Source organism: Pteropus medius, unplaced genomic scaffold, assembly GCF_902729225.1.
Source record: "Pteropus medius unplaced genomic scaffold, Ma_sr-lr_union100, whole genome shotgun sequence".
Lineage (NCBI taxonomy): Eukaryota > Metazoa > Chordata > Mammalia > Chiroptera > Pteropodidae > Pteropus > Pteropus medius.
The window spans coordinates 49752213-49776878 of record NW_024344378.1 but is presented as its reverse complement, the minus strand read 5'-3'; the positions used below and the strand labels follow the sequence as shown (position 1 = coordinate 49776878).

At 41.2% G+C, this 24666-nt stretch overlaps 1 protein-coding gene across 13 annotated transcripts in view; it reads left to right on the top strand.

Annotated features, from left to right (window-relative positions):
* KCNMA1 (potassium calcium-activated channel subfamily M alpha 1) overlaps window positions 1–24666 on the top strand; it is a 686119-nt gene that overhangs the window by 542348 nt on the left and 119105 nt on the right. For 10 of the 13 annotated variants that reach the window (XM_039872201.1, XM_039872185.1, XM_039872186.1 and 7 more), the window contains exons 17-18: window positions 8360–8446; window positions 14650–14726. In XM_039872201.1, the coding sequence (XP_039728135.1) occupies window positions 8360–8446; window positions 14650–14726 (164 nt within the window). Of the gene's footprint in view, window positions 1–8359; window positions 8447–14649; window positions 14727–18536; window positions 18546–20472; window positions 20736–22073; window positions 22533–24666 lie in introns of those variants that run through there. The other 3 variants (XM_039872202.1, XM_039872191.1, XM_039872192.1) reach the window with 3 other exon arrangements.

Below are 24666 nucleotides of genomic sequence, written 5' to 3'. Positions count from 1 at the left end.
TACCAGATCAGATTGCTCACAATCTGATTAAATGTTAAGCTGTTTTGAAAATCCAAATCCACCAGAAGGAAGAAAAAATGGTAGATTTGGTGGCCACATGTAGAACATGGCCATAGCAGGTAGAAAATCTGTATGTAGATACGCATTTTCCTTTCTGTGTTGGCAAAGTGAAGAATATTATTTACAAAAAACAAAAACAAAAACTGAGCATCCTGGCTATTTCCTGTACAACAGATAACGCAGATGTTTCTGGGACTGCCGCTTGCCCACGTTGTTGCCAGTAGTCTCCTGTACCTGTCTAGGGGGAAATGTGTATCCTGGATTTTTGCAAATGATATTCTTTGTCTTGCCAAGTCAGTAAATCTTTGTGTAATTCAGTGTTCTCTCTTTATCACTTTTGTGCATTTCTCAAAAGTGTCATAATGTGAGTGACTCTTCTGGAATAATTTCATGGCAGGAAACTTCACCCTGAACCTTGACTGGTCATCTCTCACCTGCCATTTTTCGGTCACAAGAAGGGAGAGAGAAGGACTGTTAATGGTTTTGTGTGAATGCGCTGTCACCATTCTAAGAAAAATGACTCAGAGCTTTCCCTGAAGACAGAATCTTTTCTTTGATGGACTCTCCGATTAATTCATAAATCAGAGATGTTTTCAACAAAGCCATGTTTACAGTTAGAGGTTTTTGTTTGTTTCGTAAAAGGGCGAAAAGAACTTTGGCTTTGATTTGGCTTTCTGTGTGCCGTTGCCAGCTTTAATCCTCAAATGTGGCTTGGTCTCAGTGTGGAAGCTCATTGGTTCTTGTGGAAAAAGGTGTGTTTGAGGGAATGTGGATCACGCCTCTGAGAAAACACAGGACTTATCAAACACAATATCCGTGTTTAAAAGAATCAAGTGTTGGACCCTTCCCGAGATAACAATTTTGATTTTTGATTTTTTTCTTCACTTAAGAATTCTCCGTTTCTTTTCCTCTCACATTTTCTCAGTGACTGGGTATAACAGTTGGGAGAACCGTGCTTCTCCTTCCCACCCCCTCGCTCCAACCTGTGTTGAACTACCTCCTTTGTTGTTTCACCCCATGATATTGTTTCCATGCTTTGCTGAAAAACTTTGTTTTCACGTGCATCCTTCAAATAATTTGAAACAAAGGTTTTATTCCTTCTTTTCTTTCTGGTGTCAGTCAATTTATTATCAAATTGTTTGATTTTAAATTCTTTTCTTGTCGTTTTGCAGAAGCCGAAAGCGGTATGCACTCTTCGTTAACTTTCCTCCCAATCTCCACCCTCTATCTTCACTTCTAACCACAGGACTAACCATTTGCCAAGAATTCAGGAAGATAGAGATTATATATATGCGTATATGTATATATAATCTCATTCCCTTGTCTAGTGTATATATATTTATATATATTTATATACGTATATTTATATATAAACTCTTCTCCAACTAGAGTACCTAAAAATGGAAAGTAGCATATTGCTTTTCTTGTTTGATTTGTTGATTCTTTCAGATGACGCACTAACTGAGCCACAAAAAAAAAAAAAAAAAAAAAAAAGGCACAATCCTGTTTTCAGTCATGGCACCAATGATGGGAACAAATGCCATTCAAGTTGAAAAGGAGGACGCTTCTCTCCAGCCTTTGGTGTCTGTTTCTGTCCTGTCCTGATGTGTCTTGGTGTCCACCAGACTCTGTGGTGCCATTTGTCTATATACCACATCCACATTCCCAGTCACCTCCTCCTCTCTGTGTCCACTTTCCAGTTTATAGAGCAGAATTTATGTCCTTTTATCCACAAAACAGAGACCAAGCCCTTACACTTAACTCTTTTTTCCTTATGCTTATTTTGATAACATTTTGCAGATTTTATTTATTGGGCAGTACTCAGTACAGACTTAGGATACTGCTACTAAATTGCCAGATCATCACATTTGATTTACTGAACGAGTACTGTTTATTGAGATGAACGTATGGCTTTATGTTTTTTCTAGTGTGTTTGGGCATATTTCTTAATACGAAGTATCTCAACTTTCACCATGTGACCTCACCCTATTTTGCTGCTGTTATATGTTGCATGAAGCATGACCAAATCCTCATCGATAACTTTTTTTGAAAAAACTTTTTAGGTTAATATTTTTGGTGTAGCTTTTCAATAATGTGTTCTCTAAGGAAGTATTGTTGAAAACATACTATTGAGATGCTTACTTGTTCATCTTCTCAAAAGTTGTTTTTCTCTGTGATTGTAATCACTGTCACACGTTTGTGTTTGTAATTGTGTGCGAGTGAGTGTGTGTTTTGTGTGTGTGTGTGTGTGTGTGTGTGGTGTGTGTATTTTATTTGTCTGTAACTCCTTCCAAAGTCAGTTTTTTTCTGTGATATTTTGAGTAGATGTGTGAAAATAGAGGTGGCTTCCTGTCAGTTTGGTATTATTGATATGATCCAACTGCAAGAAGTTACTGCAACATTTTGCATCTTCAAAGGTCCACAGTGGTTGCACCTCTGCTGTTGGCTTTTGGCCTTTGAGTCCTTTTATCTTGTGGTGAAGGCATGTTGTGATGTAGGCATGACTTGTCCTAAAGTGTGCCAGAAAGTAACATGGCTTGCTCCCAGAACTAAATATCCAGCATTGTTCTGTCTAAATGAACTCTCTCTTCCCCATCTCATATGGATATTGTTTTTCTTATGTGCAAAATCTGTTTTAAAATGACATTTCTAAAATTATTGAGATGGATTCAGGATAAACAAGTCCTTGCCCCTATCATTGTTGGACCACAGTGGTGGTCTTTTGAGTATGACCAACTGGGAGCAATCTTCATTATGCTGTCTCTGTGTAAGTGAACTGGGCTCAAGTATATTGAAGCATGGAATGCACACTGTGAAAAGTGTGTGTGTCTAGTTGTGTGGGACTCCAGCAGCATATATTTTAATGCCCAGAAGAAGTGAAAAGTTCCAAAAAGGCAGTAAGATTTGAGATTTGGGGTTTCTGTAGGCTGCGCCCCTAACACAGCCCATAAACCCCTCAGTTGTACTTCCTGAGAGGGGAAACAATAAGTTCCAACAAAGTTGCATCCAAATAGAAATAGTATATGGCCTTGTGTAGTCTAAGAGCCACTTTCAGTGGCATGATTCCTCTGGGCGCAACATGAACTGAAGCCCTAGATGGTTCTTATTCTCTCACTGTAGTTAATGAAGTCCCATTAGCTTGCTAGACACAGATATAATTACCATGTTATCAAGTACAAACTACGTTCTCATGTGAGTGATATTTTTGTAATTGCTCAGGGAATGGTACATTACACCTACTTGAAATCGAGTGGAGAGGAGAGATACATACCTTTCATATTTATCCATAATGGATAGAAGTTTTCTTTAAAAAAACTATGTTTTAGTTGAATTGCTAATCATCGGTTGTCTCTAAAAGCAGCAAACAAGTGAAGTTTATGATAATTGAAGAAGAAATAACTAGATGTTTCCCAGTTGTTATGTGTATGTAAGTGGTAGAGGAAGGGAGTAAGTCATTTTGCCCCATCAAACCTCAAATCTCCACCGTGACCAAAATTCAGATACACAGGGAAATGCATCACAGCTTGAGACCTGCAACCCCTCCTGGAGGAACCTGACAGTGCCATGTCCCTGGTGGACAGAGCCCTGCGGGCCAGGTTCACGTGAATGCGTTTTATGTTTAGGAACACGTATTTCAGTTCAAAGCGAGTGGCGTTTTCATTATTGAAATCAATTGCTCCAACTCCCCAACTGGCTAGCTGTTTATATATTTGTGTATTTACATATTTATACTTAATGTCTCTGGGATATTGTTGGCTCATTTGCCACCCCCCTAGAAGAGGTGTGGTTGCTTCTTTGTTAGGCCTTACTGATAAGAACTGTAGGTTAGTCTTTGAAAGAACAACTGTGATTGACTACCTTTGTCTTTACTAGAGAAAGAAAGGAACACTTTGGAACTGAGACCAATGACTCATGTTTTTCACTCATTCTACAAATAGTTGAAAAGTGCCTATTACATGCAGGGCTCTCAGCTGGCTACTATGATAAAGTTATCTATAAAAAGTAAATGAAATATGATCATGCTTTATATTCCTTTACTCAAGTACGAGTATATATTTGCTCTCTATAGTGGGCGAGGAGTCAAAGAATAAGCCTAGATACAAAACTAAAGAAAAGAAAAGAAAAAGAGAGAGAAAGAGAGCTTGAGTAAGAATCCTTGGGGGAAGGGACCCCACCAGCCCTTTGCCTCTGGCTGTCATTGAATGTTTTCAGTTGAAATTAACAAGGTCATAAAAGAAAGAGGATAATTTATAGATCGCTTGAAATGAGAGAAAGTCCACCTCTGCCAAGAAGATGTCCCTATTGGAATTCTGCTAATTGATATATGGACTTTTTTCTTAGAGATTTTCTTGATTCTTCACGTGACACGTCTTGATGTTTATCTCTGATAAGCTAGTGAAATAGACAAAGTTGGAGCCAGAGGCCAATTTAAAGTGATACACAGGGAGGGAGACTTTTGGAAGTCACAAGAACAAAGAGACCTAACACTGGGTATTTTAAGAGATGTAGAATCTTTGTAAAGATTTACATATTCCCATTAGGAGGTCAATAACATATCCTAAGGATAGTAGGTACTTTTTAGAAAAATGATTACTTCTGTCTAGTATTCTTATCTTTTCATATTTTCAAGAAGAGGAAGGTTACTATTTTATTTAAACTTTCTACATTTGGAATGCATATTGAAGACTTAATGTCTAAAATATCAAAAAGAGTAATATATTTCCTTAAAGAGTCTTTAAAACTTTGTATCCTTACCCAGAGTGTATTATATGCAGTGGTCCCCTGCAATAAGACGCATGTGTTTCTTTACCAAACCCTTAACTATATGAGTGGAATCCAGCATAATGAGCATCTTTATGTATCTAGATTTCTTAACTTCATTATTCTCAAGAGCTGGGCTCACTCTTTTCATTGCCACCCAGAAGACTATCTTAGCCTGATCTGAATTGAATAGCTGCAAATGATACAGCCTCACACCTCAAGTGGAGGCGGCTTAAAGCCTTTCACCCCTGTCTAAGTGAGAACAAGAGAACATCCTAGAATCATGTTATCAGTGCTGTACTAGGAGATGCTTTCCGTGCTTTACACCAGCGGTCCCCAACCTTTTTGCCACCAGGGACTGGTGCTCCTATGAGATGATCTGAGGTGGAGCTGAGGCAGTGATGCTAGGTAGCACTGAGGAGCTGCTGCAAATACAGACGGAGTTCCTTTCGCTCACCTGCCACTCACTTCCTCCTGTGCGGCCCAGTTTCTAACAGGCCAATGACTGGTACCTGTTCACTGCCCGGGGGTTGAGGACTCTTACCTTACGCAATTAGCCATAAGGTTTAAGGAACATAGAGGTACTCCACTGTGCAGCTAAAAGCCAGTCCACATTAGCCCATCCCCAGATATAGTATAGGAATAAAATGTTACACACACTGTCTTCAGTAAAAAGGTCTTTCAATACCAACAGAGTGTCTCTTGGTTAGTTTCTTAGCACCAAGGGCAAGATGGAGAACTGATGCTGTGAGAGATTACTTACCTTTCATGTAGTCGTTGTAATTACCCTACTTACTATTAATAGTGACCATGTATTAAGCATCTGCTATGGAGAGGTCACTCAGCACATAGTATATACTTTAATTCTCTCAGCAATACTGAGGCATAGTGGCATCCACATGCCCACGTCCAGGACCTGAACCCACAGGCCTGACATTTGCTTGCTTAACCATCAGCAGCAAAACTGAGATTTGAACACAAATCTGTCTTACACCAGTGCCCAAATCTTTCCTCTCCACCATACTAACTTGACTGAAGGAAGCTCGAGGGCTGTAATAAATTTTCTTAACCTGCAGTCTCTGGAGTGACAATCTCAAATTTTCATGGTAGACCAATTCTTGTTCACTGTTGATAAAGAACAGAGGAAATTAAAAGAGACTTTTCATTGATGGGAACCTCGCTATCACCACCGTGACACAGTGGGATCGATCATTGGAGCGCAATTAATGAAGCATATAATGTAAAAAAGGGAAACGGGTTCTGTGTGAGGCTTGTTTTGTGCATATATGTCACCAAGACATTGATGAGTGTCAAATTTCCTCTTTTGAATTACGTTGTTGAAATCACGATAGGATTTTTTTTTCACTCAGAAGCTTTTTCTTACACTCTTATGTGAATACATGTCAACATGTAGAATTTTTCAACTTTAACATTAAATTAGCTCTTTTAGACTCCAGAAGTACCTGGAACTTTTTGGAATTTTTTGTTATGTTCTTGTCCATTATTCTGAAGTGTACAGTTCTTTACCCTGTAACTTCATCTCATTATGGTCAGGATGTTTTATTAGAAGCCCTGCATTCCATTTCATGGGGCCAGCTAAGGAAAATATGACAATCCATTTAAAACGAAATACCCTTTTTGCTTTTTTTGCAATAATGAATGATAAAAGGAACAATAACCACTAGGCATTGAGACTTCTATTCATTATCTCACTTAATCTTCTGAAGAAAGACTAGGATTATTATCATCCCCATCTTGTAGGTGAGAAAAATGAGTTCTAAGGAGGTTTAGTAACTTGCTCAAAGTCAGACAACTACTAAATGGCAGTGCTGGAATTTGGACTCAATTTCTGCTTGCAGAGCCAGAGTATACCAGCGATATCTTGAAGGAAGGGGGTAAGAAAGTGTGCAAAATCCAGATTGCTGCCTTTCTAAAACATGCATTTAAATGTCTTTGAAAAAGGAATCCATCTTAATTGTAAGCTCTCACTCTTTCCTCCTCATGATTATAAAAAGTCAGAGGGTTGTTAGACGAACGTGAAGAGTTGGCGGAGGGTGGTTCGGAGGTGCCTGTACAGTGCTGCTGCCGTCTGCAAGCTGTGCTATTAGTGTGGCCTGCTGCTCATTGTTGCTTGTAGTTCTAAGGCAGAACAGTCAAATCTTCATGGACTCTTGCTGTTATTTAGTGTCGATAATAACAGTGACACAGGATTGGTTTCATTCTGTCAGGTCTTGTTATGGGTAATAGTGGATGTTCTTGTGACCACAAACAATTATTTTGCAATAATGATCTACTTATTTCTTGCAACAGAACAAAAGTTCACCTGGGTCCTTCCTGTATTGCTACAGACACATCATTCTGTTGGCTGCAGTACTTTTCAAGAATGACTTGACCAGCAGAAAAGGATTATATGTTAATCACCATCCTCCATTTTGATTGTTTTAGACAGTTAAGGACTTCCTTTAGCCTAATTCCAAACATCTATTACATTAAACACCCCCTTTTCGGATCAAAGACTCCATCTGTTATAACTGTTGCTGCATTTAGAGTCCCTAAACACTGTATTCATTCAGCCCAAAGCCTTGTCTCAGTCTCTGTGCAAGACATTCCTGTATTCTGCTTTTGATCTGCAGAAAATTGAACTTGTTTGTTTCATCCATTTATTGGATTAGGATACATTTATCACTTCTGTCAGTCCAAACACAACTTGGTCAGCTAATCTAGTTACCCCACTTTGAAATAGGACAGTGTATATTTAGGTTCATACTTTCCTGCAGGCAAAGTTTTTTTAGTGCTAATTTGCATTTGTTTTCTAATTACGGTTTGCCCCAATCAGGATGTACTAGACATGCACCTTATTCAAACACGTCCATAACATTTTTGTAAACAGCAGACTGGAATAATTAAGTATTTCCAATCTCTGGCATTTTTCTTTTTCACTTTTCTAGTAGACCTAATTCTTCCTACATAGCTTGCACATGGAATCTACTTCCGTGTCCTTATTAATGTCATGCAGATGTTCTGTTTGCTCCTGCATTGGTTATGGGTGTTTTGTACCATTCCCTGCAGCAAAATGTGGTGTGTACACATGTATGTTTCTGTATGCATATAGGGGACCCATTAATGCTCTGTCATCTAACAGAAAAATGATGTAGCAATAGCTTTATTAGACTAATGACACTCAATGTTGACCGTCAACAGCAGTTTACAAAGGGGTACATTATTAGGAACTTTGCTTCAAATCAGAAGCCTGTGATGGCAACCCCACTATACAAACCCAGTCCTAAAACCTAGAGTTGCTTTCATTTCTGCAATCGGGAAGATGCCAGCCTGGGAACTGAGCATCTGAGCTTTATGATGGCATTATCCAATTAAATGTGTGAGAAAGTAGACATCAGGCTCTAGACAAAATTTTTAAGGAAAGCATTAGACTAGTGGGCCCCCTATACAATTAACAGTATGGCATAGCCTTTACGGTTTTACTCAGAACGTGGCCTCACAAATGTGTCTTCTTTGTTTGTTTTTGTTCACTGAGCAGTATATTAATTAATCCTGGAAACCACCTTAAGATCCAAGAAGGTACTTTAGGATTTTTCATCGCAAGTGATGCCAAAGAAGTTAAAAGGTAAGAGTTTATTTTCATCTGCCTTCCTTTCTATTCCAGCCATAGATATCTTGATCCAATGAAGTGGGCCATATGTACAAGGCCCTAACCCCAAAACTTCTTAACTTGTCTAATGGGCATCAAATGAAGCCAAGTCTTAGGAAAAAGAGATCGTGCTATCGTCACATGCTTCCATGCACCCCTCTTCACATAATCAATTCCACATCTTTGAATTAGAATAATAACATTTTAGAACTAGGAGGGTCTACTTACCTGTTCATTCATTTCCCAAGGGAAGAAACTGAGTTCCAGAGAACTGAAGTGGTTGTTCAAGGTAGTCCTGATGCTTGATCACCCAGAACAACATAACATAGGACAACTGGTTCTTTGTCTAGTATTCTTCACTTAATATTATCCGGGATAATTTATCGGGAATTATCAGTTTTTTACTTTCAGTGTCAAATGGAATCTCAGAAGGTTTGCATTAATTTCAGATGAAATACTTAACCGGCTATATTTCTATTTGTGGCCTTCTTGGTAGGTAGCTGAAGTTGTCAGCTTCGATTCTCAAGCCTCTGGAGGTACAGCCCAGAATTTCATTGGCCTCAATGTTTTATGACACTTTTATTAACATCTTTAAACCTGTTTAAGCAGCCTAGGAAATCATAGAGCTCTTTGTAAAGCACCATGGAATATTGTTATATTTGATACCATCCTGTGAACTAGGAAAAACTTACTAGCAGAAAATGTGATTCAAAAGATCAGGTCACTCAGCTCAAGAATAACATTATATAAACTATTTTAAATAAATTATTAATTGTGGACGTCTGTAATTATTTATTTGAGCCTGTTGTCTTCATTTCCATGAATTTCTACTCCAAGCCAGGCCTGTACTAGATGTACTACACTCTTTATTGCTATTCCTCAAAATAACTTTGTAAGATAAGTCTTCTAAAACTCTCAGGGCTTTGGTTTTGTCATCTGTAACATTGAGATAAATGATTTGTCTCGGCCACATAGCACATAAGCAAGTGGCAGAGCCCAGAGTGGAGGCTGTCTTTTCTTTTCTAAAATCTGCACTTTTTATCGAATTTAATAATACTCGCAAATTCTTATGTAGAGTTTAACATGTGCCTGTTCTGATACCAAGTACCAGGTATTGATAAACTCATTTAATCCTCTCAACAACCTTATGAGATGGTAGCATTATTATATCCATATGAGGATACTCAGCACATAAGTAAATTGGTTAACTAACTTGCCCAGAGCCAAACTGCTAGGATTGGTAAAGTCAGGATTTAAAACCAGAAAGCCTGATTCTAGGGCTGACATTCTTAATTATTTGATAAGAGGCAAGCCTGACACTATGAGCACAGAACTATGATATTTGACAACCGATGCTTATTATTTTCTTCCTCGTGACCACTCTTGCAAACTAGTCATACCAGTCATAAAAGCTCTCAGGAAAAAAATGGATGAAGAAGCCAAAAAAGAAATCCTTAAAAACTGAGCTACTAATGACTTAAATTTACTTTTGCCAATTGGGAAAGGATGGCCATTATTCAGGTGTGGGAGAGGAAAACCTCCTTATCTAGTTCATGGATTCTCACTGTTCTTTAGGACTGCCCCAAGAACTGGGTTTCCTTGAGAGAGGAGAGTCGGGGAGAATGGGACTGAAGCCTCCCAGGTCTTCTAGAAGAGAAGACTGTACTCACGTTCAGACTGAGACATAAAAGTTGGAAGCAGCAACTCAGCACCACAAACACAGGGCTGGGGAGCACAGCGGCACCATAGATCACGTGTACCTCCCACATAGCCAATATAACATGAAGCTCCCATTTGTGTAATTCTATTTCCTATTGCATCTCTCACTAATGAATGTCACAAATACCAGGCAGTCTAAAAAACAAATTACCTCCTGTATTAGGGAGTGCAATATGTCTCATTTCAGTGCTTTATGGTATTCACAAATACATGCTGACACAATCAGCTACAACACCAGCCTGTAATTTTCTGTGGTGTGTGATGTGTCAGAGCAAATGCTGTCAGTTAGGGGATTTCAAATAGATGAAGACTGCAGAAAACCACAGAAAGGACATTGGAGATTTGAAGGAAACTAAACAAGTTTTGTAAAAATGGAAAAGTAGATCACGATGCTCTAGTATTGAGTTTGCACTGTCTGCTGCAAAAAAAAACAAAAAACAAAAAACAAAATAAGTTAATGAATTCTGGCTCACAGAAACTTTCAGATGCAGTGTTTTAGAAAAAAAAGAACAATGAAACCATGCAATTCCAGTCTTAACAAGATTTGGGGCCCTTGTCCTTTACTCATTGCCACTAAATATTTTGTTTTTTGAATAACCTTAACATAGTCTTTAATGGAAGAGTCACAAAAATGATGCCTCACAGACCTAGCTTACAGACGCGATTCATTTGAGTTACAATTAAAAAAAATAAGTAGCTATCAAGATGAAGAAGTCCTAATCTTTTATATAAAAATCCTTATTACAGGTTTCTCCTGAAAAACTTGCAGATCCAGCATTACTGGGCAGCATTCTCATACTCTTTCATTCATCCAATATCTGTAGGTCACTCACTTCTACGACACTCTGTACTTGGTTCTAGGGAAACAGTGGTGAACAATGGCCACATTTTAGAGAGGAGAGAATTGTAGTTATGTTTATTCATGGTGCAAAGTATTAATGCATCTGAGTCATTGATTTAGATTGGGTATAAGTGAAGTTTGCTTGGAGGGAGTGACACTTGAGCAGAGATTGAAGTGATGGGAAAGAATCCATCATACAAATATCTGAAGGGAAAAGGAGACATGGTGGGAACAATTGTGTTGTGTTCAAGGAACCAAAGGAAAAAGAAGTGTCACTTGGGCGAGTAAAGTGGTGAGATGAGGTTAGAATGGCGAGGCTGGTCTCCAAATGACTTTATACAGAAGTTGCATTTGTTATAAAATGGAGTCATGGATGGCTTGAAGCTTGGTATGATGTAGTCTGATTTATGTTATTAAAAGGCCTTTCCACCTGCAGGGTAGAGAACAGGATGCAATGGAGCAGGAGGGGAGTTCAAGAGACTCAGAGACTACTGTGTAGATTAGGTGAGAGATGGTAGCTTGGTAAGTGGAGGTGAGCAGCGAGACTAATTCAGAATATATATTGGAGAGTTCATAGGACCCACCGATGAACTGGACATAAGAAGCGAGGGGAAAAAAGAGGAATCAAGAATGGAGCTCTAATTAGGGCCTTATGCAATTGGGATGGGAAAATGGGAGGGGGAGTAAGTTTGGAGTGGTAAGGCATTAAGAACTCAAACTGGGCCGTGTTAAGTAGGAGATATGTACTAAACATACACATGGAGATGTCATAAAGGCAATTGGACCTAAGATTCTGGAGTCCTGGGGAAAGGTGGGTGTTGGAGGTATAAATTTGGGTGCTATGTCAGTAAGGGTCCCAGCAAGAAACAAATGACACTCTTAAATGGGAAAAAGGAGGAAAAATTTATGAAGAGAATCTATAAAATTGTGGACAGAGAGTTAAGGAAAACCAACAAGGAATGGGCAAGGCATCCCAGAGCCAGCAACAGAAGGGAGTCACTATCGGCCCTAAATTTGGAGAGTAAAAGGGAAGGAGGGCTGTCAGAACCAGACAGTGAGGTTGTGGTGTACAAAAGGCTGCCTCGCAGGATCTGTGTCCTTCCATAGAGAAATGTTGCTATTTTATGACCTGGCAGGGAAGAACTTGTCTCTTCTCACTATCCAGCCTCCTACTGGCTTCCTCCATTGACCAAACTCGATGAGAAACCAGAGGATAAGAGATCCTAAAGGTCTTCCTTGCAGGATGCTGATCTAGTCTTGATGATGTATGTGGCAAGGTCACCAGCAGAAGGCTGCTTGAGGAAGGTGTAGGAGAGGAAGTGGAGAGGAGAGCAGAGAGGGTCGAGGCGAGAGGTGGAGTTATGGGATAGATCCTGGTAATATTAAAAGGCCCCTGGAATCCACAACCATGGATTTAAAGTGAGATCAGGCAGCACAGTTGTGTTTTCTTTCCCTAGCTACACTCAGCTCAGGTGCAGGTCTGCAGTAAGATGGGGGCTTTGCCAGGTGAGCATGAGAGAGGCAGAGATGGGTGGGGAAGAGAATGGCGCCTACAAAGAAGTGCCACGAGGCAAAAATCCACTGGAGCTTAGATGCTCTGCCCTCTCCAGTTGGGGGATGTGTCTCCAGGTCACCATAGACTGCTATCCTCACCCTGTCTCACTTATTAACTTTACCCGTCTGGCCCCTGTGGGTATTTCACTTCTCAAATCTAGCTTTAATTCATGAAGTAATCATACTTTATCTTTTCAATGGTCTATTCAGACTCATATCATTTCATCATCATTCAGTAGAGATGTGTTTAAGACTTTGAACTCTGGAACTAGACCGAGTGGATTTGAATCCTGGCTCTGCCACTCAGCTGTGACCTTGGGCAGGTGGCTTAAACCTCTCTGTCCTTCAATTTCCTCATTGTAAAACAGATAATCACTATACCTCCTTCAAAGAATTGTTTGAAGTTCAAATACTTTAATACTTATAAAATACATAGAACAGCTCCTGGCCTATCGTTTGTGCTCTATAAATATTAGCTATTATTAATATGTGTAGTAACATCAAATAGGGAAGAAAATGGTCAAAGGAAGCGGAAGCGAAATTGCTTTCTTCTTTCCTGCCCTTCCCCTTTCAAGGCAGGTTGTCATTGATTGATTTGTTAGCCACATTGCCACTGAGGGCAAACAATCAGCTATCTTTTTCTTTTCTTTTTTTCCTTTCTTTTTTTTTTTTTTTTTTTTTTTTTTTTCTTTTTGGCAACATGGATGAAAATTGACATTTAAAGAAATAGTGGATGAGCTGCTAGGGTGAAAAGAGCATTGGGCTTGGATCTAGAAGTCTCGGGGCTGGCCAAGTTCCAGCACAGGATGACGCTGGGCCAGTCATGACCACCTCTTCCATTTACAGATGAGAACACTGAGTCCCAGAGACTGTGGCTACAAGGTCTCAGATCTCTTCCAGATTCAAAAGTCTCAACGGTGGTTTCCAACTGGTGCCAATCATAAATGCAAGTCCTGTGAAAAACAAAAAGGAACCTAGGAAGAAAACGGTCAAGAATTGTGTTTATTTCTTTATAGCCCTGGCCAAGAAAAGACCACTTTTATCCATGGCATTCAGTTTTGTGTCAGGAGTGGTGAGGTGTTGAGCCAGGGATTTGGTTAGCCCCTATACCCAGAAGGTTTAAGGTCATTCCAGTGAGTTTTATCACCTCCCCAGTACTGAAAGGACACAGGCCTCCAGTGCTGTTCTTCTAGGCCCCGTGCACTTTAAATAGTGGTCGAATGATCTTATTTCGTCTCATCTAGAAGGTCTGTGACATGGCCAAGGCATTTCATCATCACATATTGACACTCGAGTCAGATGAGGGTGTTTTCCTGTTGAATGCGTCCTCTGAGCCTCCTTCTACCGATCCCAACCCTAAAATACCCTCCGCCCACCCCATTCTGGTTGTCAGCTGAGCTGTGCTGCGTCGTGAGAAGAAAACCTTCGTTTGTTGCATGTTCTTAAGGCTGGAGACTATGGAAGTTGGTCCAGCCAATTTTGGAGTAAATATGGGCTATGGAATCTCAAAAGGAATTTGACAAGGGAACCCTCTGATTCATTACTTTTTACTTTCCCTCTCTACTGTCTTCTTCAACCCCTCTCGCTTGGGCTGAAAAGAAAAAGATGCTTTCAAAGTGACAAGGTGAATATTTTTATTAGACTGAGGAACATCATCCTTATGCCCCTTTAATAACCAGACTGAAGACTTTGGAGATGTATGTGACTTCCCCACCACGGGCCCGGGGACGGTTGCCCACATGTTCTGAAGAGCAGCAGCGAATGCCATTCTCAAAAATGAGAGACGAATGAGCAGACAGTGTCATATTGGCACCCTTTCCCCCCGTTCCTTTTCAAATGAAAGTTTATTAAAAGAAGGACTAACTCAAATCGCAGAGACCTGTGTTTGAAATAAACGGTCTTGCAACAAACATTTCCGTCTATAAACGTCTAAACCTTTCAAAAGATTAAAGGAAATTAGTGCTGGCGTGTTTCATTAATTTGGCACCACAGTGGAGGAAATGTGGTACTCATTTCATTTGGGTGGATTATGAAATGTGTCAGTTTTTCCATTCTCTTTCTCCAGGGCATTTTTTTACTGCAAGGCCTGTCATGATGACATCACAGATCCCAAAAGAATAAAAAAATGCGGCTGCAAACGGCGTAAGTAATGTTTCTTTCCCCCTTCCCTCCCTCCCTTTCCTTTTCCCCAAATTCATTTCCTTTCTCCTTTTCCTATTAAAGAAACAGTAAACATCAAGAGTTTTCTTGAAAATGTTTATGTTTCACCCAACAGTTTAAAGAGACATGAAATCAATACCTACCCTCACTTAATTAGAGCAGAATTTGAAAAATCACCACCATCAACACCTAGGAGTAAACCTAGCGCTAGTGCCTAACCCTGCGTCTTGTCTCTAAAGGGTGCCTGGGTAGAAGTGTCCAGTCGAGCGCAGTAAGTACGGTATGTGAAACAGAGGACAGCTGGGGCCGTGGAGGAGGAAGTGTTTTTGCACAGTGATTTCCAGTAGATGGGAGGCTGCCAGGTGTGAAGACGGCTGTACTGGGGCAGAGAGGGAATTGAGTCTGAGGACTCGGTCTCTTAAATGGGAGCTGACTCTCTTTCCATTTGAGATCGCCGCAGGTTTCGGTAGCAAAGGCCATAGCTTGCGATCGCAAAGGCCATAGCTTAGACCGGCCCGAGAAAAGAACTTGGCCATCACCAATGGACTTCATTTGTCATTGCCCCAGTGACCCTCCTCAGACATCATTGCTCTTTGGGGTAGACTAGATTGGGTTCAATAGCTTCTGGCATATCCTGTCTCAAACCCCACCCAGAGCAGCTTGCCAATGGGGCCTCTTGAGAAAGATCTGGGGAGTCAGGAATATTGGATTGTGAGCTCTTGGGAAACCAGAACTTAAAGTGGGCTTGGCCTTGAGAAGGCCATGCTTTCACAGTGATCATGTTGCATTACCTAATAAAAATTGTTCATAACCCTAGGGAAAACGGTAATAATGACACCTCCCTTCCTATGGCGATTTAGTGTTTTTAAAGCTCCTTATGATCATTATTTCCTTTGATCCTTACCATAATAACATCCCCTGCAAAATTGGCAGGGGATGTTATTAATCCCATTTTACAAAAAGAAGAAACTAAGGCTGCAAGTTTAGTGAGAGGAGGAGGTCTCTGAGAGTCACACGGACCCAACAGACAGGGTTCAGGCTCAACCCGGAGGCCTTTTTGATGCTGTACCCTAATCCTGTTTTCAGGAGAAAGGTCAAAGTGGGTGACGTGGTTCTGATGAGTAAGAACAGAGTTATAAAAGATCATCCCATGAGATGCTTTTTCACAAGCAGAAAGCAGTCGAGCACTATTCCTGGGTTATGCCCACTGAAGCAAGGGCTTTATTCACCGCCCTCCTAACGAGGGCACAGTAAATGTAAAACCAGTCAGACATAAGCATTGCTGTGCTGGATCATGGAGAAGACACTCGAACTCTTGGGCAAATGTTCGTAAGGAACACCCCTGGTCTAGAGAAGTTTCTGTAAAACTCCTCTCAGGCTGCTTCCCAATTTGGGGTAGCTTGGGTCCACCGTGTTGTTCCCCCTTATCCGTTGTCTTAAAACACAGGGCTCCCTCCTTTCAACTCTGACTCCTCACCAAGATAGATAGTTATTGAAATCTCAGAACAACGGCCTCTAACTTCTGAAGGCCCAAGAAATCTCTGATTCTGACAATCTACCAGGAAGAGTGTCTTAGGATGTGAAAGGCGCAGAATAAATCCTCATCCAATCCCTCCAATTCCAGGACTCAAAAGGCCCTTTTCACCACGTGGTCCACCCAGGCCCGCTTAGTTGGTTGTGAGCACAAAACACAGCTCAGCTGACCAGGCATCTTCTGGATCAGGATTATTTCCTTCAGAAGGAACACAGCGTCCCTAGGTGGAAATATACAAGAGAGAATAACAAATGCAAGAGGCTGAACTCCTTTGTAAGGAAACTCTCTGAGTGGTAGGGATGGGAAACTCAGGAGAGCCTTGAGGCCAATAATCCATGACAGGATATTTCCCAGAAAACCTGGTTCCATGAGGGTTTTAGGGAAATTCACTTATTGATTAATCATTCACACAGTGTTTTGAGTACCTTCTTTGTGCAAGGCACTATTCTTGGTGCTAGGGATGGATTGGTGAACAAGATAAAGTTCTTGGCCCCCTAAAGCCTCACTCTGGTGAAGGAAAGCAGAGAGTGATCACAGAAACAATGAAATACATGCAGATAGAGACAAGTGTTGTGAAGAGCTTGGTGGAACCTCTTGGAGATGCCGTTTTACCTAGAAAGATCTGGAAGACCTCCCTTGGGAGGTGATATTGATGCCGAGACCCAGTCCAGGAAGGCAGAGAAGAGCAAGGGCAAAGGCCAAAAGGCCAGAATAAATGTGTAGTGTTTGAGGGAAGGAAGGAAGGCCAGTGGGGCTGGGGGATTGGGAAGAGAGCGTGGTACAAGGCGAGATCAGAGAGGAAGGCAGGAGCCATAGTTAAGAAACTTAGGCTTTAGTTTTATAATAAATATAGCCATCGAAAGATCCTAAGCAAGGAAATGATATCATTGGTTCCTATTTTAAATGATCTCCCAGGTGACAGGACAAAGTGTAGACTCTAGAGAGACAAGAGCAGAATGGAAGAATGAAGAGAAAGCTGCTCTGACTCCCACTCTGATACTGGGACGTCCCTCACAGGGCCTGTAGTGGAACCCGGCAGATGGTTTTTCAGTCCCTAGAAATGAGGATTCAGCCTCTAGGACGTTTTGCCATCTTGGTTCCAAGCAAGCAAACAGCAACGAGCATTAACATCATCCTGGAGGGAGAGGCACATAATTGTTTGCAATAATTTTATTCTCTTCATTTCCCTTCAAGTTGGTTCAGCTAGTAAAGCGTATGATCTCTCATCATGCACAGCACATTTTGCTGCAAAAGGACTGCCTCTTCAAAGCCAAGCCAGTGTGACAAGGGTCTCATTCCCTTCTCTCTGAACGCCCCTGCCACCTTGGGCCCCTCTTCTCATAGAGACCGTCAGCTGTGAGGTTAATGTTTGATAACAATCAGAATCACCCAAATATTTCTTTTTTCCTAATTAAAAACCATAGCAGCCCATGTTACAGAGAGCAGGAGGCCGATGCGTATGCGTAAGGGGTGGTTAGAATAAAATCAGTTATTAAACATGAGGCATACCAGGCAAATTAGGAAATTGGGGAAGATAGGGTTTTGGTTGCAAAGAAACTTTCCGTAGAAGGAGCTAGAATTCTTCATAATGTCTTGGAGGGTTCCTGTCCCTTTCAGTAGTACATGGTGCTTGGTGCCCTAAGCTGGAGAGGGCAGCTGACCCACACAGTTATTTGTCCAGACCTGTTAGGCCAGGTATTAGTAATTCACGTGGAATGACACATCTCCGTGAGGGCAGAGCTGGTGACAGCCACTGGTTTATTCACAGCTGCCTAACCCTCCTCTTCCAACCTAGCTCTTCCCCGTCCAACCCCACCCCCACCTCCCCATTCACTGCCATTCAATAACCTTAAACGTTTCATGTCATACTACCTGGAGAAATATCGAGTGTGGACATTCCATTCCTGGAAGTTCTATGGTAGTATAGTTTAACTTTTGCATTTCTTTCCATTTCTTCGTAGCTCTCCATCAAGGAAGAGAGTCAAATTCAGCCGCCTGGCCAAGGAGCAAGCTCTCAGAATCTATTTACCCCTTTTCTTTTTTCGTATAACAAACCTGGTCTAATGATTTACATTTTTTTTCTCCCAGCCTCTGAAGTTTGCCAAAGGGTGGACTCCTAGGGGACAAATCATGTCTAAATTGATGTGTTTGAAGGAATTTTCTTGAACTTCTAATCATTGACATATTTTTGATTTATTTTTTTTCTCTTTGCTGCCTTGGAATACGGCCCCTACTCTATTTTAACTGCACACTGGTAGTGATATATTGTGAGTAAACGGGTTCCCAGCAGCCCGGAGTCCAGTTCCCCCTGTCTTTCTCTAGAACAGATACTTCTTTTATTTTCTGTACAGTTTCAGTTTCTTTTTTTCTTTTGGTATTTATGTTGCATGTAGCGGTGACATCATGCCCCAACTCCCTCACCCTCAACTCAGTCTGCAGAGTAGCCTGGAGCTGGAGAACCCTGAGAGCAGGAATCCTTCTCTGTTCATCCACCCCTCCCCACAGCTTCTTGCCAGCTTCTGGTGCTGTCTTATTTTACCATTTGAAAATAAGACCTTGACAACAGTGTTTCTCTTGAAGGCCTTGTCTTGGGACCTCTAGGGGACACTGAATAGGCTGAGGTAATTACCACTATAGCTCCAGATGCCTCGTCAGTCGGGGGTCATTGTCACGCTTGCCTTTAATCAATTATACTTGGTCTCCTTGGCTATTGAGCTTGAATTCCTATCTTGAAGGAAACACATATGCTACATATGGATTCCTGTGCTGTGGTATATATATGATATGTACCGGTACTTTATATGTAAAAATGTATATTTTACATATAAATGTAGAGGTAGTTTATAGAGAGAGTGGTATATTTATTACAATATATGTGCCTCTCTATATGAGAAAGTGCTTGCTGGAGATTAAATGGACACCCAGCTTCGGGACTGTGAAGTATCAAAACTGCCTCACTGGAGACAAGTACTTCCACAGTGGTAATTATTTCCTACAGTCTATGAAGTTCCCTTGCTTTAAAATAAAGTTTCTCCTTCAATCAGTACCCTCTAGGACATACCCACTTCCTCTATGGGTCAGGCATCTTGGAAGGTCCATTTACTTAAGGTGGAAAAGATGGCTCGAGGAGCAGGTTCAGTTTCATTAATGAGCTACGTAGAAGTCTGAACAAGTAAATGTAAGTCTCTGAGCCACTAACGTACTCAAGGAGTAGGACCCCTGTCACCCAACAAGATGTGGCAGTTGAGGAGAAGCTTTTAGGCCAATATTTCTGTGTGTGGCTTAGAGCAATGCTGCTTTGAGTGGCACCACAGATGAGCATGGGGTCTTTACTCAGGTATATAAGACCACTGAAAACGAAATCCAACCTGCAAATCGGTGCAGTCCAACAGCCCTGGATGTTGGAGAAGATGTCTCAGCATTTGGTCCTCTCATATTCCTTTGCAGCAGAAGAGGCAAGTTGGCCATCTGCTTCTGGCTAGTCTTCAGAGTTTGAGGGTGTAGAATGCGCAATGTATGAACAAAACAAAACAGTGACCTTTGATTCGATGCACAATTCTGCCAAAATTGACTCCGCAGAACACCTTCAAGGATGGCTTGAAGGCACGGGCCACTTTTATACCTGCAGAGCCGCCTACAGAATCTAATGATCCTTAAGAACCAGAGGGAAACCATGATGTCAATCAACAAACAACTCTAGTGCCAGATTCTTCTGCCTTCTCCAGCCGCAATATAGTGTTAAGAGCAGGATCAACTAGCGTGGAGTGCTCTGTGCTGCTGACATTAACTAGCTTTTTCTTCTGACTTTCCATACTGAGGAAAGCCACCTGGAAGATCTTTCTTCTTTCTTCAGAAGCTCATAGGAGTAATTTTGCTAAGTGAAGACATCATTTCTCATTTATAGGACTTGAAAGAATGCTCTCTGATTCCCAGTGTCACATCAAACAAATGCTCAACCTTACACCTCGGTGAACTTTTTCTTCCGTGGATGTTTTTACCTGAAATTTTAGTTGCTGTGACCATATGAACACCTCTAGGGTTCAGGCTTTGCAATAATCATTCCTGCATTGGATTGATTTTAAACACAAGGTTACGATCTGACAAGTTACTATGAATTGAATGGCAGATTTTTTTCTTCCCCACCAGTCTTCCCTTGAATTGCTCCATTTGAAACCTAAACTATTTTCTCCCCAGCAGTTGGAAAACTCCACCTGAGCCTCTCAGTCCAGCACTGCTTCTCCTGCCCCTTCCAGTCCACCCTGGAAATTAAGATTCTGCAATTGGAAATTGGCTGACAATTTGGTTGCTGATGCGGGAGGCAGATGGTGCTGAGAACAGGATAGAGTCCAACTCCCTCTTCCATTCCAGACTTGGCTCGGAAGGGCCAACCAGCAGAGAACCTGAGTTTGACAGCTGATTGTCAGTTTGATGCAAGGAAAGAGCAGTAATAAACTACATCGGCAGTAGCCACTTCTCCACAGGTTTCCTTTCTCATGATCGTGACCTTTGGATATATAGGAAAAGTTGTCCAAGAGTATGTCTGAGAAATCTTCCAGTTTTAAACACTTAAGAGTAAACAGATACCTTTGATGATGTCCATTAGAGAAATACTTTTATGCTGTCTCTGCAAGTAGCATTAGGAAGTCATAATGGAAATAGTAGATTAATATTCTCTTCATTGTGGTGAAGGAAAGCACATAAAAGCTTTTTTTTTTTTTCCCCAAATTGTAAAACTGGTAGGACAGAGTTCTTAGGAGGAAGGTGAGACCCAGGGTCTAATTCTTGGCAACCACATAACCTCTTTGAATCTGTGGCACCAGTCCAAGAACAAGAACCTTATGATGTGGGCCAAAGGGAAAACTGAGTCCCCAGAGGCTTATATTTCAGCTTTCCCAGAGTTAAGCTGGCCTATGGGGGAAATTAATTGAGCATAAATTCCAAGAGCCCTAACGTGGAATGACAAGTAGCCACAGTATGTACACCTACCAGAGACACCCTCTTGACTGTTCTGTGTCTCAGGAAGCTGCAGCAGGGCTTTGAGGAGACCAAGCCAGTCGGTGCTGAAGTGGTCCCACTTTGCTGGCCATGGCTGCAGAGACAACGTGCTTGCAAGTTGCCAGTTTTGACCACTCTAGGACCATCTCCTAGGACCTCTCACCCCCTTGTCCCTGATGCCCCCTAAAAGTCTGCTGTAGAGTGTGAGGAAATGACACCGCACACATTTCACTTCTTAGAGGCACGCAGGTTCCTCTTTTCTGCTCCCTTTTAGAGAAAGGCCCACTAGTTCAGGTGATCTGTTAACTAGCTGCTTTTTCATACAGATCCACTAGATGTCCTCATAGATCTACTTTGTATTACCATTGAAATCTTGGAGAAACTCCCTTTTCTGAGGATTGGGATTTGGGTAGAGAGCACTAGGTGACTATGTAATAAAGAAAATCAGCAAACACCAAAGGAGAGAGGGCACTTTACGTGACCAGGGAGTAGATATGAAATTTACTTCTGTTTTAAATAAATACTAGAACTTTCAGAGTTGCTCTTTGAAACCCAACCTTGGGAGTTTTAAATGGCACTCTGTTATCTGAAATTAACCTTATAACCTACATCAGCTCTCTAAAAGGAAACAATCACAGAGAAGCGGAAACAAAATACCAGTAGTTCCGAATATCCATGATTCCCTAAAACTAAATGAAAGGATTAGGAAGCCCGGGAGCGAGAGTTCGGGGAGATGAGGAATAATATTTTCCAAATTAGGAGATCCACAACTTAATTTTGATGTACTTTTATTTTCCAAGTGGAGACCATAATTTTACACACAGTGTCCACATCTTCTGGAACAACTACCATCAGGGAGGCAGATCCTCATCCGTTTTTAGTTAAAGAGCTTGTTCATGACTCGAATCATGGCCCAAAGGAAGCCTCTTCCTGCTGGGACACACATCCTTCAAGCCTGACGGATCACTCCACCCGATGAGAGGTCATATGGGCCTTACCTTTTAAGAGAGTGGACCTGGAAGTATGTAGGTGAAGACACCTGACAGGGGGGGTCAATGAAAACGGACTCTTCCAGCAGTAGAGCAAAAGAGCCACCTTCCCAGTTGGTGGCACCTCGGTCTAGACATTGTAATTTACGAAGGTTTGTCAACGTGTGGGGCTCAATCATTTTTAACTGTTTCTGTCTTGTCTTTGAGCCTCTCATTGATCATTCCTGCTGATTTTGTGTGTGTGTGGTGGTGCTTGTTTGTCTTATGAGATTTCTATTTTGTATTTGGCGTGAGTGACGACTGGGAAGGAATGACGAGTAATAGCATGTTTTCTTTTTTATGCATATGCTGCTTTGGAATGTGATTGCTTATAATTAACATTTAATCTTCTTATAGCAAATGGTTTTTTGCTGCTTCGATTACCAGTTTCAGCCTGTTCCTGCATGCTAACAATACGAAATTTTAGAACAATGCATGGTCTCCAGAATAGCCAACAACAACAGTTGCACAGTCCCTGAGAGGCACTGGTTTGAAGTCGAGTTTCCTCCTGCACTCTTATCAAGTAGGAGGTTTAAATCACCCATTATGATGGGCTTACCTCTGACGAATGGTTTCAAAAGCTATTCCACCCCATCTTCCCTCTCTTGTCCTCAGAGATGGGGTGTGTGTGTGTGTGTGTGTGTGTGTACACACACACACACACACACGCACGCACACTTTTTTCCCTATAAATGTGTCAGATTCTATTATTGTATGTGAACCCAAAATGGCAGGATGAAAATGAAAACCAGGGACTGTTGCTAATGAGAAGCATAGCATTTCAGAGTTTGATGGGCTTCTCTTCTGCTACAGCATTTGATTAAAAAATTTTTTCAAAACAATCTATCTAGAGTGAAACAAAAAATCATCTTCGTTTTCCTCTTCTGTGTAAATAACAAACAATATTTGCAGTAAAAGAATGAGGAAAGAAAAAAAAAAAAAACAAGCGCGTGTTCTCCAAGTTGTACACTCGATCTCGATGCATTTAAAATAACTTCATTTTCATGTCTTCAGCTGAAGACTTTTCCCTGTCTTGATTTCACCAGCTGCTCTTTGGAGGTATCTGGGCATTCACACCATGTCTTCTAAATTCTTCTAATTCAAATGCTGTAGTAGAACTTTTTCCCCCCTAAAAGCTAAGTTCAGGAATGATATACCACACATCGAACAGGGCTGGGGCGGCATGATGGTGATCTGAACAACTGTCTAGCTGGGATGCTAAAAGAATATGTCACTAAAAATATGAGCCAAGTTTACAGGAATGGAGTTGCTGCTGAGGAGATCTCTCATTCATCTCCCCCAGTGCCTGTTCTTCACAACATAACGTTACCCCTGCTTGACAAATATACTGTATGGCAAGTCATAAAGGTCTTAGAACAGGACTTGACCCATTTGAGAGATTTAAACCCCTCTTCCTGGTGACTGTAACATTCAAAGAGGGCAAAACCACAGGTCGTATTTTAAAGTAAGACTACAACCATTCTTTACAAAGAAAAAGAAAGGGGGGAAAATATGACTTTCAAAATGGAAGGTGTGGGCGCAGGGAATAACACCTCCCTTTAGTTCAGGTTACTATTTGGCCATGATACTTGGCATAAATATGAATTATTCTCCTCTCCCGTGAGAGGAGCAAGCCCGTTCAGGTTAAGTGATAAGCAAACATTTTTGCCTGTCGCAGCATCAGAATGAGATACAAAAAGCTTCTGGTTGTACTGAACTGTAAATTGGATTGCTGGTTAAGTGGAGGACATTGAGAACCACTGCAGCGATGTCCAGCAACATCCATAGGTTAGCGCTTGAGATGGGTCCCCGGGCCGTACAGAACCTTTGATACTAGCTTTGGAAGTGCTACCAATGCTGCATGCAAGTCTCAATATGATATTTTACATGGGGTTTCTTCTCTTCTTTCATTGTTTTGTAATTTTTAACCTATTTTGGCCAGTATTTTCTGTATAAGAAAAAAAATATGATTAACCAATAGTCCAGCCGCTTTCTGAATTTTTGGTGGGTGGGGTACAATGCTCAGATTCTCTCGGCTTTAAGCAGAAAATACACCCATGAGTAGCTAAATGTGTTCCAATAGACCAACATCTCATATGCTTTGGGTGATTTTTTATTTTTGAACTGCCTTTAATGTCAAACATGCAGCGTTAGCCTTGAGTAGCTACATTTCTTATATGGACAGATTTGGATATTTGTTCTGTCAAGAGTAAATTTAAATTCCTGTAGGCATCATGTAAACTCACTCTGGGGAAGTTCAGCAGAGGCATCCTCAGATTCTATATTAACACGTAATCGTTTCACATCTAATTTGATGAAAGCTTGTCCTGGGCTCTGCCTAATGCCCAGAAATGGATGGAAATTA